This window comes from Pygoscelis adeliae, unplaced genomic scaffold (genome assembly GCF_000699105.1).
Source record: "Pygoscelis adeliae isolate BGI_AS28 unplaced genomic scaffold, ASM69910v1 Scaffold89, whole genome shotgun sequence".
Classification (NCBI taxonomy): domain Eukaryota; kingdom Metazoa; phylum Chordata; class Aves; order Sphenisciformes; family Spheniscidae; genus Pygoscelis; species Pygoscelis adeliae.
This window is the reverse complement of record NW_008825559.1, coordinates 585,252-602,131: the sequence shown is the minus strand read 5'-3', so window position 1 is coordinate 602,131 and position 16,880 is coordinate 585,252. Positions and strand designations below refer to the sequence as shown.

The window sequence follows — 16,880 nt, the reverse complement described above, 5'->3', positions numbered from 1 at the left end:
CCCCACCCCCCCAGCTTCGCAGCAGCACGAGTCGGGAACAGTCTCGCATGTGCGCCGAGATCAGGTCTGCTCTCTCCTCGCTCTGCCACAAGCCTGGTGGCACTGTGAGACAAGGGAGCCTGTTTTCCAGCACTGATTTAAGGAGATATTTTTCTAGTTTCAAGGTGCAATAAATTAAGGCACCAAAAATCCAGGACTCTCCAAAGATAAAGCCTGTGCAGATAGGAAGCGGTTCCAGTTTTTAAGGGAGGTCTTTCTCCTACAGCACGACGAGTACTTGCAGGATTTGAGAGAGGAAGCCCTGCTTCCACAGGTTTGTGACTTCACAAAGGGGATTTTCAGGGTGCATTACGTGCTGCAGAAGCGCACCAGCTCACAGCTAGGTGAGACAACAGACAAACTGTGTATTACGGAGACAAAGTGACATCCTAAGATTTAAGATCAGACAGCTTCTCACAGCATTCTCACTGGCCCAGTAATGCTAGGGGGAAGAGACAGGACAAGGCTTGGGACCCCGGAGCTCAGCTGAAAGCCCGGGGGAACGGCTCAGTTATTCCCTCGTCCTGCAAACACACAACTAGAAAGGAAATCATCCCACCTCCACTTGTTGTCAGTGCTGCTAGCACAATTTTGCTATCTGAACACATCCTATAGGTAAGTGTTGCATCCCATTTTAAGATTCCCTGTAATTCTTGTGCGAGCATGACTTAAAGTTTATCTCCCTTCATAATTTTATTTCATTAAATAGCAAGAGTCAAAAATTCAAGCGCAGCCCAATTCTTTTGTACACTTAGGGTTTTTTTTTTTCTGTACAACGTCAGTAAAATATATAGGAGTAAGCTACTTTATTAAATAAACTCTGAAAACCATTTGCCCCCTCTCCCAGACTAGCCACCCTTCCCAGACACGTCGCAGCCGTGCAGACACACGAGCACACAGCCGTTCAGCCGAGCCCTCCCACGACGTCAGCCCAGACGAACGGCACCCAGCTCGCTCCTCGCAGGGCGTACCGTGACCGAGCAACCCTCACGGTCGCACCCCACGCGCAGTGAACACGTGAGCTTGCCTCAGGATTTCAAGTCTCATAGTCTGCATGACAATGATTCAAATTTACAAAAGAAAAAGCATTAAATAGTAGTTACAGTTTGAAGGTTTCCTAAAGCAGGACGAGTCTTCACCTGCAGAAGGAAAATGCTGTGACCAAGCTTCTACGAACCACGTTGCACAATAATCAGTGTATAAGCGACTTTGTTCCCATGGTAGATTACATATGCACAATCTGCTGTGCTTGTTCGCTTCCGGATGCAGCCTTTCCAGAGCCTGGGTTTAAGCTACACTCTTCATTCAAGCACAGGTCTTCATTAAATAAAGTGAACAGAAAAGAAAATCAGCATTCAGTCTTCACCACCCCACTCTAACTCAATTACAAAAACAAGTTTGGAAAAAAAAAAAAAATCAATGCAAACTTCTTTTACAGATGGACAGTAAACAAATATATCCCTGGATGAGACATGCAGCCGCTGGGGACAACGGTTTTGAAAATAAAGTGATATTTGGAAAGGACCCCACCACACACACGCCTGTGAGCTTTCTGAAAGTGCACACACAACCAACACAACACTTATTAAGGTGCTTCTCTAAGCGGTGGATTTGCTGCCGTTGATGGTCTGGTGGGAAGGGCGATGCGCAGACTGAGCCTGGCTGCGCTGCTACAAAAGGAGAGGCTCAGGCAGCATGCAATGACCCAGCAGAGCCGACCTGCAACAGCAAGTTCATACTGGTAGGAAGAGGGGGGAGTTTGGCTCTGTGTTAGACAGGCTGGTGTAAGCGACTTTCTGCTGCCGATCGGAGCCCAGACCCCACTCCCAGGCAGGGAATGCACATAGACAGACAGGAATGCGGTCGAGATGTGGTCCCAGGTACCCACAGCTCGAGCAGGGGAGGCAGAAGCCGCCTTCCCACTTTTACAGGAAATTGAGCCCTGATTTTCTAAGCCCGCCCAAGTAGAATATTACTAGAAGTTTTGTGTGGTGTTCTTTTTTTCCCCCTCTTACAAAAAAGGTGCAAGTGTTTGCCCAAATGGGTGAATGCAGGAAGGCAGGACAGAATGTGGGAGAACTGTCACCATCTGCTCCCTAAGTACCAGCCCAGGAGAAGGGCTGTCTAGCAGGATTAGGGACAGACAGGAACTCCCCCGACCACCAGGATGTTCCCCTGACCTTGTCGAAATCAGCTGTTACGTTGGTTTCGGGGACAGGTCAAGATGCTTTGCTCAGGTAAAGCCATTTGCATCCCCAACCGGCTTTACCTGAGCATGAGCTGGAGTTTGAGGTTTCGCTGGGAACATTCAGCTGGTCGAATACACAGTAATAGTGACCTGAAAGGCTACCCTCCTCGTCCAGTCTCACCCAAAACCAAAAGCTTGCATTCGTCCAACAGCAGCGGGGGCTGCCCCGTACCAGCCCTGCCCTGGCTGCACCGGATACCGTGCATACTTTGCCCTGATGTCTGTCCAGAGGATAGGTTTAGGTCTGTGGTGATGGTTGAAGTATTTACAGGTATTTGCAGCAGTTATTTACAGTACTTCTGCAGACCGCAAGCCGATTTTCTCTTCCTCCACTCCTAGTCAATCTGGCGTGGGCTTCTTTAGCGAGAAGGGCCGTATATTGAAGTGCCTGCTCAGCTGGCTCACCTGGGGACAAGGCAGACAACAGGACCGGGTTAGCGAGGCTCGGAGGGATGAGGAGGAGAGCGGGCAGAGCGCCAGACCGGTTCCCTGTAGTGGCCGACAAAGCCCCTGTCACCTTCCCGCACCCACCTTCCCCACCGTTACCCACCCTACACGCTCCCCACGGGCGCAGCAGGTCTGGACCGCAATCGCTGTCTTGTGCTATGGGGCCAGCCGGGCTGCCCTGCCCAGGAGCCGAGCCCTGTCTGTGCCAGCCCGACGCTGGGGCCGGCCGGGCGCCTGGCCCCGCGAGGTGCAGCCTTGCTCCCTTCCCGCACCTTCCCAAGTAACAGCCTGGTCTATCCGGGAGCAGGCTCACCTCCGTTCCTGCCCTCCGCAGGGGCAGGAGTCAGAAACGCCTGCCCTGAGCCCAGGCACGCAGGATTTTACCCTGCGGTACTGCTCCCTCTCTGCCCCTGCCAGCAATATTTTTATTATTTTGCTTAAATTAATCTGATAATCTCAGATACCTACGTGAAAAATTGCTCCCTGAATCCATTTGCAATTTAAACGAGGGGTCGGGTACTTTGCATTGACCATAAAGACACACACAGGAGGGTTACAGAGAGGAGGGGAACCCAACACCAGGTTTTGGATAATCACATGCCTTTTACAGCAGCCTTTCGAAGAAGGGTCCACTGCCTCTTTTGAGGACATGAGAAAACTACAGAGGACTGAGAGCTGCACCGGGAAACAAGCTTTCAGGCACGGTTCAGAGAATCGCAGGCAGGAGGGTAAAACAGATGGCGTGGCACCGGCATCTGGTGACTGCAAGGTAACAGTCACTGCAGAACCAAAATGAGCAGTGCTGAGCAGCACCAGAGGCTGCGCTGGGCACAGAGTCAGGGCAGAGGGTTTGTTCCCAATCGTTACTCCCAAATTCAGAGCAGTTTGGGATTACGTCCCAGTCACAGAGCCTTAAAAGGCTCTTCAGCTCAATAAAGGCTCTTTTATCCTGGAAGAGAAGACTGCACAGATGGGCCCTTGGAAAGCTGGAGGCGGGGGGAAATGAGGGGAACATAAACTTAGGGGAGCAGAGCACTGAGAAGCTCACTGCAGGGGATGGGCAAGCCTGGACAGACAAGAGGGTTACACCATCTGGTCAGTCCCCCATCTCCAGCTGCAACTCCAAGACCAAATTTAAGCTTCTTAGCTACCCAAATCCTGCTTGCATAGAACCCTCATTACACTAATTGGAAAGACAAGACAACCTGGCTATTACTTCTTTACTGTAATTACAGTTCAAACTCGACTCTGGAGGCTCCACATTAAGAGCTGGGGTTCCCAGGGGACAGGGCTTCCCAAGGAGGGTATACACACGTGGCAGCAGCCAGCTCCGCAGGGGACATGGGGTCCCTCGCCCTAGTTCCTCAGCGGCTTCCTGGGGCATTTCTAGTGGGACTCGGTCTCCTCTGACTTTGTTTTCTCTCTTAATCAAAACTCAGGGAGTCAGGCAGAGCTGGCACAGAGCAAGGGGGGCAAATTGGTTCCTGGATCTCTACACAACCCTTGCAGCAGGGGAGAAGGTAGAGCAGCTGCAGCGTCCCCACGTTCCCTAGCAGGGACATCCCCCCTCCATCCCGGCTCTCCCAGTGACTCCCAGCGCAGGGCACGTCAGCAGGGCCGCAGATCGAACTCATCAGCCAGAGCAACACCGACAGCAGTTTAACATTTTACGCTAAGACTCCCAAATTAAGCACTCCTGCCCAACACGCAGACACAGCATCTGCTGCTCTGGGTATCTACTGGAGCCGCCCTTCCCACTGCCCAAGGGTGTGGGTCACCCTTGCTGGCTGACATCCAAGGCTGGTCTCTGAGCTGCAGCCAGGGTGAGTTGAACACGGCAGCAGAGAAGCGAGCATTTATTTCAGACTAATCTCCGGTACAACAGCCCCCCGTCACATTGTGCGAGGCTCGCTTCAAACCCACGCGACAGCCCGCACAAGCCTCTCGCAAGGAAGGCAGCTCAAGTTTCATACGGTCACAGACAGCACGACACAGAGAGCCATTCCCACTGACATTCCCATTTTTCAGCGGAGTATTCTCCGCCCCAAACAGCAGCAGCACCCAAGCAGAGCCTGCAGCCAGAGGACGACAGCCGAGCCCGAAGCCCACGTGCTGAGTTCACCTACCACGACCACTCCGTAGTGGATGTGCGCCAGGGTGAGGAAAGCAGTTAACAAGTAGAGGAGAAGCGTCTCGCTGTTCGGCGCGAACCCGGACACCACCGTGAAGAGCACCGCCGCGATGGGGAGCAGCATCCAGTTCAGAGGCTGGCAGCGCGTGCTGCTCATCTGACAGACGATCAGTTGGCACTGCAGGAAGAGAAAGCTGTCAGAGCTTGCACCCGCTATCAACTCTGCAAGCCCAGAGCTGTCCGCAGTGCAGAGAGGACGGTCACACATGTACATGTACCTATCGTCTGCGCTTACAACTACCATCATGCAGCTTCCCTGAGTTTCTCACTCAGGACCTTTCTTTGCATGAGAATTCCTGTGGGGGACACAGAGCAAAGCCTCATGGGGCTCAAAGGTAATAGGGAAACAGGCATCAAGGGCATCTTTAAAGGAAAAAGGAGTTCCCTTGAGCTGACGGAGCCTTACCAGCGTTACCTCCACGATCAGCAGAAAATCCTGCCAAGCAGCAGCGTGAGCTGCTGGACCCAGGGCATGGACACACAGAGCTGCTCAGCCACATGTCTCAGGTGACGAGCACAGGCGCCTTTGCTAAGGTCTCAAGCAAGCACAGATGCAACATGCAGCTAAATCGGATTTTGACAAAAGCTTTAGTCCCCCACATTTTAAATTTATCCAAAAAAAAGGAAGCAGGAACTCCTTTCGTACTAGCAGTTTGCTATTCACAACACAGAGGACGCATGCATGTGTAAACACCCTCAATTTAACTAATTCTCTAGTTTCTCAAGAGTGAGAGCTGCAGCACAAAACTCGCAGGCCCCAAACCCCGTCTACTTTCCTGTTTGTTGTTTCAATCATAGCAAAATAGAAAAGCTGTTAAGTTAATCTTCGCATCTCCCTTCTCTCCTCACATTTGAGCTGGTCTTTTTCTTCCTGCCTCCCAAGCGCCCTGGCAGGCTTCACGCTCCCCAGGGGATAAATTGGAGCGTAAAGCAAAAGCTGCTTACAGAAATGTTAGCGAAGGCTGTTCCAACCATGAAATAGAAGAGTCTAGGATGGACCTCCAGGATGTCCGTCGGGGACATGAAGATCCACGTGGTGCAGAGCAGGAACAGCAACACTGGGGATACCAGTGGCAGCATGATTTCATACACAGAGTGGTGCTTCAAGGTGTTATTTTTATAGGCCCTGAAACACAAGCAAAGAAATGAAAATACACAGAACCACAGCTGAGAAACACCTGGTCCCTGCCTTCAGGAGGGGGCTGCAAAATCTCACTGGCCATTCCGCTACTCAAAACTGCTGATACCAATCACAACCACAGTCAGACGAGGAAGATGCCCCCTTTCATTGTCAACTCAAAAAACTCCTGGTTGTCTGGCTCTCTGGGTTGTGACCAACGGGACAAGCCTACAAAAGCTGGGGGCTCTTCTCCAAGACCCTGCTGAGCAGGCTGCCAGCCCACTCCTCCCAGTGCACCCCGCAAACTGGGACCTTCTGGTGTGTCAGAGCCACTTTGCCACACTGTCCTGGTTTCGGCAGGGATAGAGTTAATTTCCTTCCTAGGAGCTGGTACAGTGCTGTGTTTTGGATTTAGGATGGGAACAACATTGATAAGGCACCGATGTTTTAGTTGTTGCTAGGTAGTGCTTACACTGGCCAAGGACTTTCTAGTTTTCCATGCTCTACCGACTGATGCACAGGGAGCTGGGAGGGGGCACAGCCAAACTGGCCAGAGGGACATTCCATACCATTGGACGTCATGCTCAGTACAGAAACTGGGGGAAGCTGGCCGGGGGGGGGCCGCTGCTCGGGGACTGGCTGGGCATCGGTCGGCGGGTGGTGAGCAATTGTACTGTGCATCACTTGTTTTGTGTATTATTACTATTATCATATTATTATCATTATCATTTTATTTCAATTATTAAACTGTTTTTATCTCAACCCACAAGTTTTTCTCACATGCTTTTCCAATTCTCTCCCCCATCCCATCGGGGGGGGGGGGGGGGGGGGGGTGAGCGAGCGGCTGCGTGGTGCTTAGTTGCCAACCGAGGTTAAACCACGACACACACTGAAAACAGTCGTCTCAAAACTACCAAGGAAACCAAGTTCTAAAAGGCTTTGGGGGCTCTTGCAAAGGTGCTAATGCAGGGAGGGAGACTTGAGGACAGAGAAACTTACTTGCAGAAGTTATAGAGGCTCATCGGCAGCGTCACAGTGAGCGCACAGGCTGGAAGAGAAAGAGCCGCGTTACTGCCCCACGACAGAAGGAGACCATCACGTGCAGCCCACGAACGGGCAGGTGGTTGTGCTCTGGTTTAAGTTGCTTGCAACAAAAATAGCTCAGAGGTGCACCGAGAATAGCTCGGCACGTTTAAAAGTAGGTGCTCATAATTCTGGTCCAAGAGCTGTAATTACAAGTTAAGGTCTGCTATAAATTAAAGACATTTTAATTTTAAAAAGGTGCATTAATGAGCCCAGTACTATGCTTTAAACAGTTACAAAGTTTAATTATAATACTGTCTTTAATGAGACATGAGGTGAGTTCAAACTCCACAAGTGACATGGCTGCGCACAACAGTTTTAATCTTCATAATAAAACCCATTTTCTGTTTCTCCCACTGTGAGCAAGCATTTTCAGTTCCCATTGTGCAAAAAAGTTCTTGTCATTTAACTTGACAAATGATACAAAGAGTCTAAATAACTTTGAAAAAATTTAGACCTCAATAGGGAATATCACCTGCTACACTCAAACCCGGGAGTCTATCACAACTCCTTCCATGTTTATATAGCACTAGGTATTTTAACAGAGCTATAAATATTCCTGCTTTTAATAACCCAGCTCCTCTCCAAGTGCACAAATCCAGCCAATGTAGGCATCGTGCTCTATTTTTCACATAGGAAAAGTGCATTTATTATTCATATGTTAAGCTGTACGGCTGCCAAAGGAAAGCTCAGCATATCCACCTGATTAAGTGCATTAGATTTAACGTTAACAATTCAAGACATACTGATTTGAAATTAAGTAGTTACAATTAACCTCTAAAGAAAGGGACACAGACTAAGAAAAATTCAACTAAGCAAAAACTTCTGAATAAGCCGAATTTCATTAAGCGAAGACAGCCCTCCCCCACTAAGCTTCACCTGCATTAGCCTCCCCTTTGCAGTGGCTTGTTCTGACTGGAGAGAAAGGCTGGGCTTTTATTTAATTTTACTTTATTTAATTTTTAGATGGGTGGATGGAGGGCAGGATCTCCAAGCAGCGGAGTGCTTATCCCCACCTCCGTGGCTGTAACCTCCCTCCTGCAGCAGCCCCAGGCTCCTGCGCAGCGTTTGGGCTCTGGGTCCTGCCCCGGCCACGCTGCAGGGCCGCTGGCCGCCGGCTCCCAGCACCCACCCATGCACTGGGCTGCGTTTTATCCCCTAAAAACCCCATGGCTCTCGCTAAAAACAAACTGTGCTGCCCCCGGGCGACGCGATGCCCGCAGCCCCAGCGCTTGGGCAACACAGCTATTTGGAGGAGGCGCGTTTTCACACGCTCGCAGGTCCCAGGCACGAGGGAGTCTCCTGTTTAGCGTCCAGGAGCCGGTGCTCGGCTCCAGCTGCTTCCCAGCACCCTGGCACACCCGGCCCCAAGCAGCAGCCACAACCCTCAGCCACTCTCGTCTGCCCACTCTACGCCGCTCCAGGCCAGGAATCATTCTGTGTCTGTCCACACAAACCCTCAGCCCCAGGTAGGCAGCGCGGGGGCCGATCCCCCGAGCAGCAGCATGCACCTATACCCTCAGGACTGGCACAAAAATATATCTGAGGCATGAGCGCAGCGCTCCGCGTCCTTTCTCTTTTGGTCAACACAGACCCAGGCAGGCTGGAGTTAACTCCTCCAAAGTAACTATGCAGTAGTTCAACAATAGTTTGAAATCCTGGGAAAGGCACCCTCAATTAGTCACTTCAATAACAGCCTACAGGAGTTTTCATTACAGCAAACAGAACAGTGTTATCATATAATTAAGACATTGGGTTTCGTTAAAAAGGTGGAGTTTAAAAGACAGGCTTCAACATGGAGTTTCTTACCAATAATCATTGCAGTGAATAGGTCTCTATATAAGAAATTAAACAGGAAAGGTGCATACCAGGCCTCAACTCCCACAATGGCTGTCACTATGTAGACAATTGAAATGGTCTGAAAGAAAGCACAGGACAAGCAGGCAGTGAGCAACCGGACAAACAAGTCTGGCAGCACCCGACCCGGCAGCGCAACGCGTGTGCCAGGCAGCTTCAGGGAAAGGCAGCTTGAGAAGTACGCTCTAAGCTACATCACGTTCAGTTCTCCCCACCGGCAGGAAGGAGAAAAATACCAAAAAAAAAATCCACAAACATCCCGCGTTACGAGACCAGGTCTAGTAAGCGTAGTAGCTGAGCTGCTGAGAAGGGTACGACCAGGAGTTGCTCCTCGCAGCGGGAGCAAAGATGCCCTCGCACAGCTTGAACTCACGAGATGCTGGAAGCACGAGAGAGAGGTTTTGTACTACAACTTGCAGTGACCCTGAAGGGTTTGTTCAGGGACCCTTTTCTTATCCGTCTGCTGAAGCAATTACAGGGAAAAAGCTAACGAGGGGTATTTCAGTTTTAATAGTAACCCTGAAGCTGGGTGAAGCACGCTGCAGGGCAGCTTAGCCCTCCACCCCTGCCTTTCTGCAACAGGCAGAGATGCGAAAGCATTAGGGTTAAGCAATGCTTCTGGAGAAAGTGGTCAGAGTACAGTCAGAGGGGACCAGCTACGCTCTCCTTTTACTAGCAGAGATGATTATTGCAATTAATGCGGCGGCATTAATTGCACTCTGCTTCCAACTTGTTGCATTTCCCACCCAGCATCTGATAAGCCAGAAGATAAAGGAGTACTGTGTGCTGCGCGGTGCTGTGAGACTGCACCCTGGCTAGGAAGGACGGCTGCCAGCAGTAAAGGTGAACTGTATCATCCAGAGCTTGCTCCCGGTTCTGATGGGCTCTTCAGAAAGAGCTTCCTGCAGAGGAGCCCTTAATGAGCGACGGACGTGCCAACATACCAAAGGGTCCATCACCCTCAGGCTCGACATCCGCTGCCCAGTTACCACGCACAGAGGGGCACCTCCCCAGGAACCTTTGCTCCAGGCACAGTGATTAACATGCCAATTAGTTACTCTGCTACATTTTGGCAAGCATCCTGCTAGTGCCAAAAGGCACCCCGAACTTCTAGCCTTGAACATACCCACGTTGGTTTAATGCAGGAAACTAATTACAGCAACGATTTAGGTGGCCAAAAGATGCATCTTGGGACAGCAGAAACCAGCCAGGGGAAACACAAGGCAATATCCATTCTTCAAGCCTCGTTTTTTGTGGATAGTCCATCTACAAAAGCTACTCGGAACAAAATAAAAGCCACACCGCACAAACCTCCTTGGATTTAATGGTTTTGAGCAATCAAACACTAGTGCCACATGACCCCGGCTCATTAAAGCAATTATAGCTCAAAGTCACGCAAGCACTCTTGGAAAGCTCTCCGCTTCCACAATGCTTGGAGACAGGCTGAAGACACCCACTTCCAGAGAGCACTGCAGTGACAGATTTACAAGGCTTTGGACACGTAGCAGAGCTGTATGCATCCCTCGCACACCTCAGTGGGCACTACTGCACCCCAGGCACACTAGCAAGTTTATCATAGAATCATTAAGGTTGGAAGAGACCTCTAAGATCATCGAGTCCAACCATCAACCCAACACCCCCATGCCCACTAAACCATGTCCCTAAGCGCCTCATCTACACGTCTTTTAAATACCTCCAGGGACGGTGACTCCACCACTTCCCTGGGCAGCCTGGTCCAAGGTTTAACCACTCTTTCAGTAAAGACATTTTTCCTCACGTCCAATCTAAACCTCCCCTGGTGCAACTTGAGGCCGTTTCCTCTCGTCCTATCGCTTGTTCCTTGGGAGAAGAGACCGACCCCCCCCTCGCTACAACCTCCTTTCAGGTAGTTGTAGAGAGCAATGAGGTCTCCCCTCAGCCTCCTTTTCTCCAGGCTGAACAACCCCAGCTCCCTCAGCCGCTCCTCATCAGACTTGTTCTCCGACAAGCTTTATTGAGCTCCAGCTGAAGCCGAGCAGCGGCTGCGGCGTGTACTTACCACCTGGCTGATGTCATATCCCCAGGGCAGGAAGAGGATCCCTGTGTTATACTTCTCCCAGTGGGAGAGGATGAATGAAAACAAGACCACCCATAAGAGGAGGTAGAGAACGAAGACACTGACACCCGTGGAGCCCCGTCCAAAGGTGGAGTAGACTGTCACGACAAAGTACACGCACGCCCAGCTGTCCAGGCCATGATCAAAGAGCTCTCCCAGGGGCGTGCTGGAGTTAGTCCGGCGAGCCTGTTTCCCATCAACGCCATCTGGGAAGAGAACAAGGAGAAATGGGGAGTTCTCCTGGACACCCCCACACAAAGCAATGGGCCAGTTTGCAGCTCACGAAGTGCGCGCGGCCAGTGAACAGCAGCTTTCACTGCCTCCATCCTCTAACGGGGAGCGCACTTCCCACCCCCCTGCTCTACTTGAGACTGAAAAAATACAATAAAGTCTGATGAGATTAGGTTTATTTAAAGCAGATTGAAGACAGAATTTCACAATTCGTCTCAAAGTCAGTTCCAGCATTCTCCTTTCACATCAGCTGCTCTGGGACTTCCTTCTAGCCACTTTGCAAAGCAGCTCCCAGAAGCTGCTCTAGCAGCCCGAGCAGCAATTGGATTAGTGCATGGCAGAAGCCCAGAATCAAAAATTTCTCAATGGGCTCGGAGATAAGACGACATGCAGCCGCAGCATGAACAGACAACAGACACGAACCCCCACAATCAACCAGATAAAGTCTTACCTAACGTATAGGCAATGAAGTTGAGGAGACCCACAATGACCCACACTCCGTTCGGAACATGCTGGTGATCAGGAGCTGCAGAGATCAGAAAGACCCGAGTCAGTATGTACTTTCAATGGGTTTATTTTGGCACAAGAGGCACAGCAACAAGGACCAGCAGCTGACCAAGACAAAGCACCTACACTACTCAAACAGTGAAACTGAGATGTTAGCTTGCCAGGACGTGATGGCAGAGCTGTTCCACAACAGCATGTGCAACCAGGTCACCGAGAACTTTGCTTTCCAGGACATAGTTGTCCTCTGTCCCCAGCTCCCCAGGGTCATGGGATCTAAGAACTGGTGATGGCAGCAAGCAACTGTAGCCCAAATGCATGACACAGAAGCGTGTGCAGATCAGACTCTCCTCAATCACTTGCTCACAGAGCATCGAGCAGAACCTCTCTGAGACGTGGCAACACCCTGCCCCTGCAGAAACATGCCAGGATTCCCCTCCCAGTCTCCAGTCTGCATCCTGCCAATTGAAACAGAGTTCCTCCTTAATAACACCTCCACCTCCTCCAATGTTGTTTTGGCAGATAGCCAGCTTAGCTGTCTGCAACTCGGGGAGCCCAAAGGTGCGTTTGAAAAAAAGCAGGAAGAGGCACGGCTTCTTGGCAGCAGCCTCGCAGGAGGGCACATGGAGGTCTCCTAGGGGGAGCAATGATTCCATGAAATACCACCTCCCGTTTCCTTAGAGCAGCAGATTGGTGCCTTCCCAGCAGCAAATGGAGGGCATCACGTCTACAAAACCATCCAACGAGGAGGAAAGGCACAAGCTTCTGGAGGCCTCACCAGCAAAATGAAAAATTGTCTTTCCAACCAGGACATGCATAACATGTATGTACAAAAGGGTCCCAAAGCATGAGCTTCACCATCCCTTTGGCAGAGCCCAAGTTTCTGGACATCTGATGTCCTGGGGATTCTCACACTGAGCTTCCTTCCCTGAGCTACTACTGTCAGCTTTTCTTCCTATGGCTCATGGACCAAAACACAATCCAAGTCTTAGCTAACAGCCACTGATGCCACCCGAGCTTTTGAAAGCCTGGCATATTGAAAACAGTACTTGCCTACCTACCAATAAAGACAATCCCAAGAAACCAGCATTTTTCCCCACTTAACTGTGTTTTGATGATTGGCCCAGTTTTAGAAGAACAAGACGGACTCTTCCGAGCAACCTAAACCAAACCTGGCAGGGCAAAGGGAGGGAAAAATATAGAGAGGAAGCTATCGATAAGTGACTGAAAGTAATCTTTTCCCTGGGACACCCCCATGAGGAAGGGGACACAACTGAACCTTCAGATTCACGAACAGACGAACATGGGTAGGACCCTGGGAACCACCAACCTGTCAGCCTCACCTCTGTGCCTGGGAAGATCATGGAACAGATCCTCCTGGAAGCTCTGCTAAGGCACATGGAGGACAGGGAGGTGATTCGGAACAGCCAGCGGGGCTTCACCAAGGGCAAGTCCTGCCTGACCAACCTAGTGGCCTTCTGTGATGGAGTGACTGCACCAGTGGACATGGGAAGGGCTGCAGATGTCGTCTATCTGCACCTCTGTAAGGCCTTTGACATGGTCCCCCACAACATCCTTCTCTCTAACTGGAGAGATACGGATTTGATGGGTGGACTGTTTGGTGGGTGAGGAATTGGTTAGATGGTCGCATCCAAAGGGTAGTGGTCAACAGCTCAATGTCCGGATGGAGACCAGTGACAAGTGCTGTCCCTCAGGGGTCCGTACTGGGACCGGTGCTGTTTAATATCTTCGTCAATGACATAGACAGTGGGATCAAGTGCACCCTCAGCAAATTTGCAGATGACACCAAGCTGAGTGGTGTGGTCGACACGCCAGAGGGACGGGATGCCATCCAGAGGGACCTGGACAGCCTGGAGAAGTGGGCCTGTGTGAACCTCATGAGGTTCAACAAGGCCAAGTGCAAGGTCCTGCACGTGGGTCAGGGCAACCCCCGGTATCAATCCAGGCTGGGGGACGAAGGGATGGAGAGCAGCCCTGCCGAGAAGGACTTGGGGGTACTGGTGGGTGAAAAGCTGGACACAAGCCGGCAATGTGCGCTCGCAGCCCAGAAGGCCAACCGTATCCTGGGCTGCATCACCAGCAGCATGGCCAGCAGGGCGAGGGAGGGGATTCTGCCCCTCTGCTCTGCTCTGGTGAGACCCCCCCTGCAGCACTGCCTCCAGCTCTGGGGTCCTCAGCACAGGAAAGACACGGACCTGTTGGAGCGGGTCCAGAGGAGGGACACGAGGATGAGCAGAGGGCTGGAACACCTCTGCTATGGAGAAAGGCTGAGGGAGTTGGGGTTGTTCAGCCTGGGGAAGAGAAGGCTCCGGGGAGACCTTATTGCAGCCTGTCAGTACTTAAAGGGGGCTTACAAGAAAGATGGGGACAGACTTTTTAGCAGGGTCTGTTGCGACAGGACAAGGGGGAATGGCTTTAAACTGAAAGAGGGGAGATTCAGACTAGATAGAAGGAAGACATTTTTTACGCTGAGGGTGGTGAGACACTGGCCCAGGTTGCCCAGAGAGGTGGTGGATGCCCCATCCCTGGAAACATTCCAGGTCAGGTTGGACGGGGCTCTGAGCAACCTGCTCTAGTTGCAGATGTCCCTGCCCACGGCAGGGGGGTTGGACTAGATGGCCTTTAGAGGTCCCTTCCAACCCAAACCATTCCGTGATTCTATGGGTACTGTTAAAAAGTCTAAAGCTGTGCACATCCTTGCCTTATGCAGAATGGTGAAACTGAGAAAGAGGATTTTGCCTCTTTTAGTCTGAACATGGTGCTGGCATGTTTTTGTACAAAGGGCAATTAGCTGGGATACAAAGAACAAGGCTCTACCTGCTAACTTCAGGGAAGCAGTTTCCCACATAACCCTGCCAGATTTTAAAATGAGGGCACTGGCTTCTTTTCTACTCTGTAGGCAGAGCCAATTACTACTCAAGATTTCAGCTGTTTCCTCCTCCCTTGCCCACACGCTGCCAGCCAGGCTCAACATCCACCCAGCAGCCAGAGGGAAGGTGTCGTACTCGGACAAGTCCTCATCATGAAGCCCAGCGAGTTCAACCCCTCAGCTCTGTCCCTCCTCTGGCACAGCCACTGCCTCTGGGAAGGCCCAGACTGAGAGGCCTTATCAATGAGCACCAGAAGTCACGGCAGAGGAGGTGACAGATTTCACCACTCTGATGCTTCACATCCGAACAGGAACAGGCAGCCTTACCAGAAGCATAAAAGTCAGGGTCGAAGTATGCCATGAGGAAGAAGTTGAAGACAAGCAGCAGGAAGCCAGAAAACGTTATCAAATTTGGGGCCAGCCAGGTAGGGAAGATCTATGGGAAAGCAGCAAAAGAACACATGAACTCATTAAAACATGTAATAAGGACCACGCACTGCTCCCAGCCATGGCAGAGACCTGGTTACAATCCTCTGGGTGTTAGACAACACCGCTTAGTTGCATCTGGCATATCACAGGGCAGCAGGAAGCTTTAGGCTGCAATGCAGTGAGCTGGGGGCAGGCTGGAAGGCAGCGCCCTTTGTAATTAGTTGCACCACAAACGAAGCAGGGCTTTTCAGCTGAGAGTTTTACAGAGAAGACTTTGTGGTGACTGGAGTTTTGCTATCCCACTCAGGGCAGGACAAGGTCTCACCTTCACTATCGTGTTCCAGAAGGGATGCATGACGTACAGAGACAGGGGGTTGCTGTCCACGGCACTGTACTGTGAACGACAAGGGGAAAAACAAAAAGCAATAGTTAGGGTTCCACCAACACTTGCAAAAAGCCAGAGATCCTGAATATTGAGTTTTCTGTGAGGACACCAGCTACCCAAGTCTTGGCATTGCAAGAACGCTTGGGTCAAGGATGGAGTCTCACCAGGGATGGTGCTAAACAACCCGAAAAGCACCCACCAGCTCCAGCGACACTGTCCACAGACCCAGAGAGGCAGCTCTCAGGTGCACATCTCATGCCTGCACCCAATGCCTCCCCTCCGCAGGGAGCAGCCCCACGAGAAGAGTGCGTAGCATGCCCACCACAACGGTTTGTGGAAGGCGGGAAGAGACTCAAGGACACGCAACCTCCTCTGCAGCCAACGCTCCCGCCAGAGCCCCACACCCCGATGGCCACACGGCAGGCCTGGTGGCACTCTTCACAAGCCAGAGAAGAAGCGACAGTGCCATGGCCCCAAGCACCCACACCGTGGGACCGACCCCCCGAGGACAGCTTAGTGTGCTCTTGCTTGAGCAACTCTGTAGAGTCCTGCCCCGCAAGATAAGCAGGACCAGGGACCTTCTTGGCTCAGCACCCAAAGGTGCCATGCAGAAGGGCAGCGGGAGAATTCCCCATTCCCCACCAACCATGAGAGCTGGGGCCACTCCTGCAGCACCACTGGTCTCCAGGCTTCTTAGCTCTCACACCCCGGCACCCCTTTTGCCAAAGGCTGCAGGAGGACAGCTATGAGCCCCCTTGGTGGGGTTCCCAAAACGGGAGACTGTTCTCTGACGGACAGGATACTAACGGGGAGCTTCCAGGGACACATTTCTGTGCTGACAGCTCTGAGTGACCCAGACACAGCCGGTGACTGACCCCAGAGGTCCTGCACAAGAACTAGCATGCTTCAGTCGAAGCCATCGAGATGGTAGCTATCAGTGTCTCACTCATCTCCAGTCACTTGGAAGAAACTTTCTCCTCCAGAAAGACAGCAGATATTTATGAGCAAGGTCTTCAACCCCTCCCTTGTCCTGCAGATACTCCAAAACACCATACACACCACCATACCACCACACATCCACAAGTATCCCTGAATCCTGCACATCCCGTCACAGTTTCAGGTACAGAGGGTCATTTGGTACTAAAGAGAAGTGCAGAGGCGCCGGCTTCCCAGTGCAGCCACACAGGTGACCTGGGCTGCTTCGTGGGCACCATGGGACGTGGGGCTCCCAGCTGAGCTCCCAGCCCCACCGCAGGAGATGGGGACAGAGATTGGGGCCAGCAAGGGAGCAAAGTGATCGTAGCAGCACAGGTGACAGATTTCACTGTTCGGAGGTAGGACCCATGTCATTTTTCCTTATT

At 51.6% G+C, this 16,880-nt stretch overlaps 1 protein-coding gene across 1 annotated transcript; it reads right to left on the bottom strand.

The window, feature by feature from the left end:
- Positions 1–2,474: 2,474 nt before the first annotated feature.
- On the bottom strand, positions 2,475–15,524 carry EPT1 (ethanolaminephosphotransferase 1 (CDP-ethanolamine-specific)). The gene is made up of 9 exons (XM_009332346.1): positions 15,460–15,524; positions 15,033–15,141; positions 11,763–11,837; positions 11,024–11,286; positions 8,938–9,046; positions 7,045–7,093; positions 5,871–6,051; positions 4,861–5,043; positions 2,475–2,692 (listed from the first exon to the last, which is right to left on the bottom strand). Exons 1-9 carry the CDS (start codon positions 15,487–15,489, stop codon positions 2,627–2,629), a joined length of 1,065 nt encoding a protein of 354 aa, XP_009330621.1. The 5' UTR covers positions 15,490–15,524; the 3' UTR covers positions 2,475–2,626.
- Positions 15,525–16,880: the final 1,356 nt, after the last annotated feature.

Bases quoted from the DNA above. Each gene is read 5' to 3' on its own strand.
- EPT1 (XM_009332346.1), bottom strand. From the start codon at position 15,489: ATGCATCCCTTCTGGAACACGATAGTGAAG. The intron at 9,047-11,023 runs GTAAGTACACGC...GCTTTCTTTCAG, and splicing joins GATATGACATCAGCCAGGTG to ACCATTTCAATTGTCTACAT. The intron at 2,693-4,860 runs GTAGGTGAACTC...CCTTGTCCCCAG, and splicing joins TCCACTACGGAGTGGTCGTG to GTGAGCCAGCTGAGCAGGCA.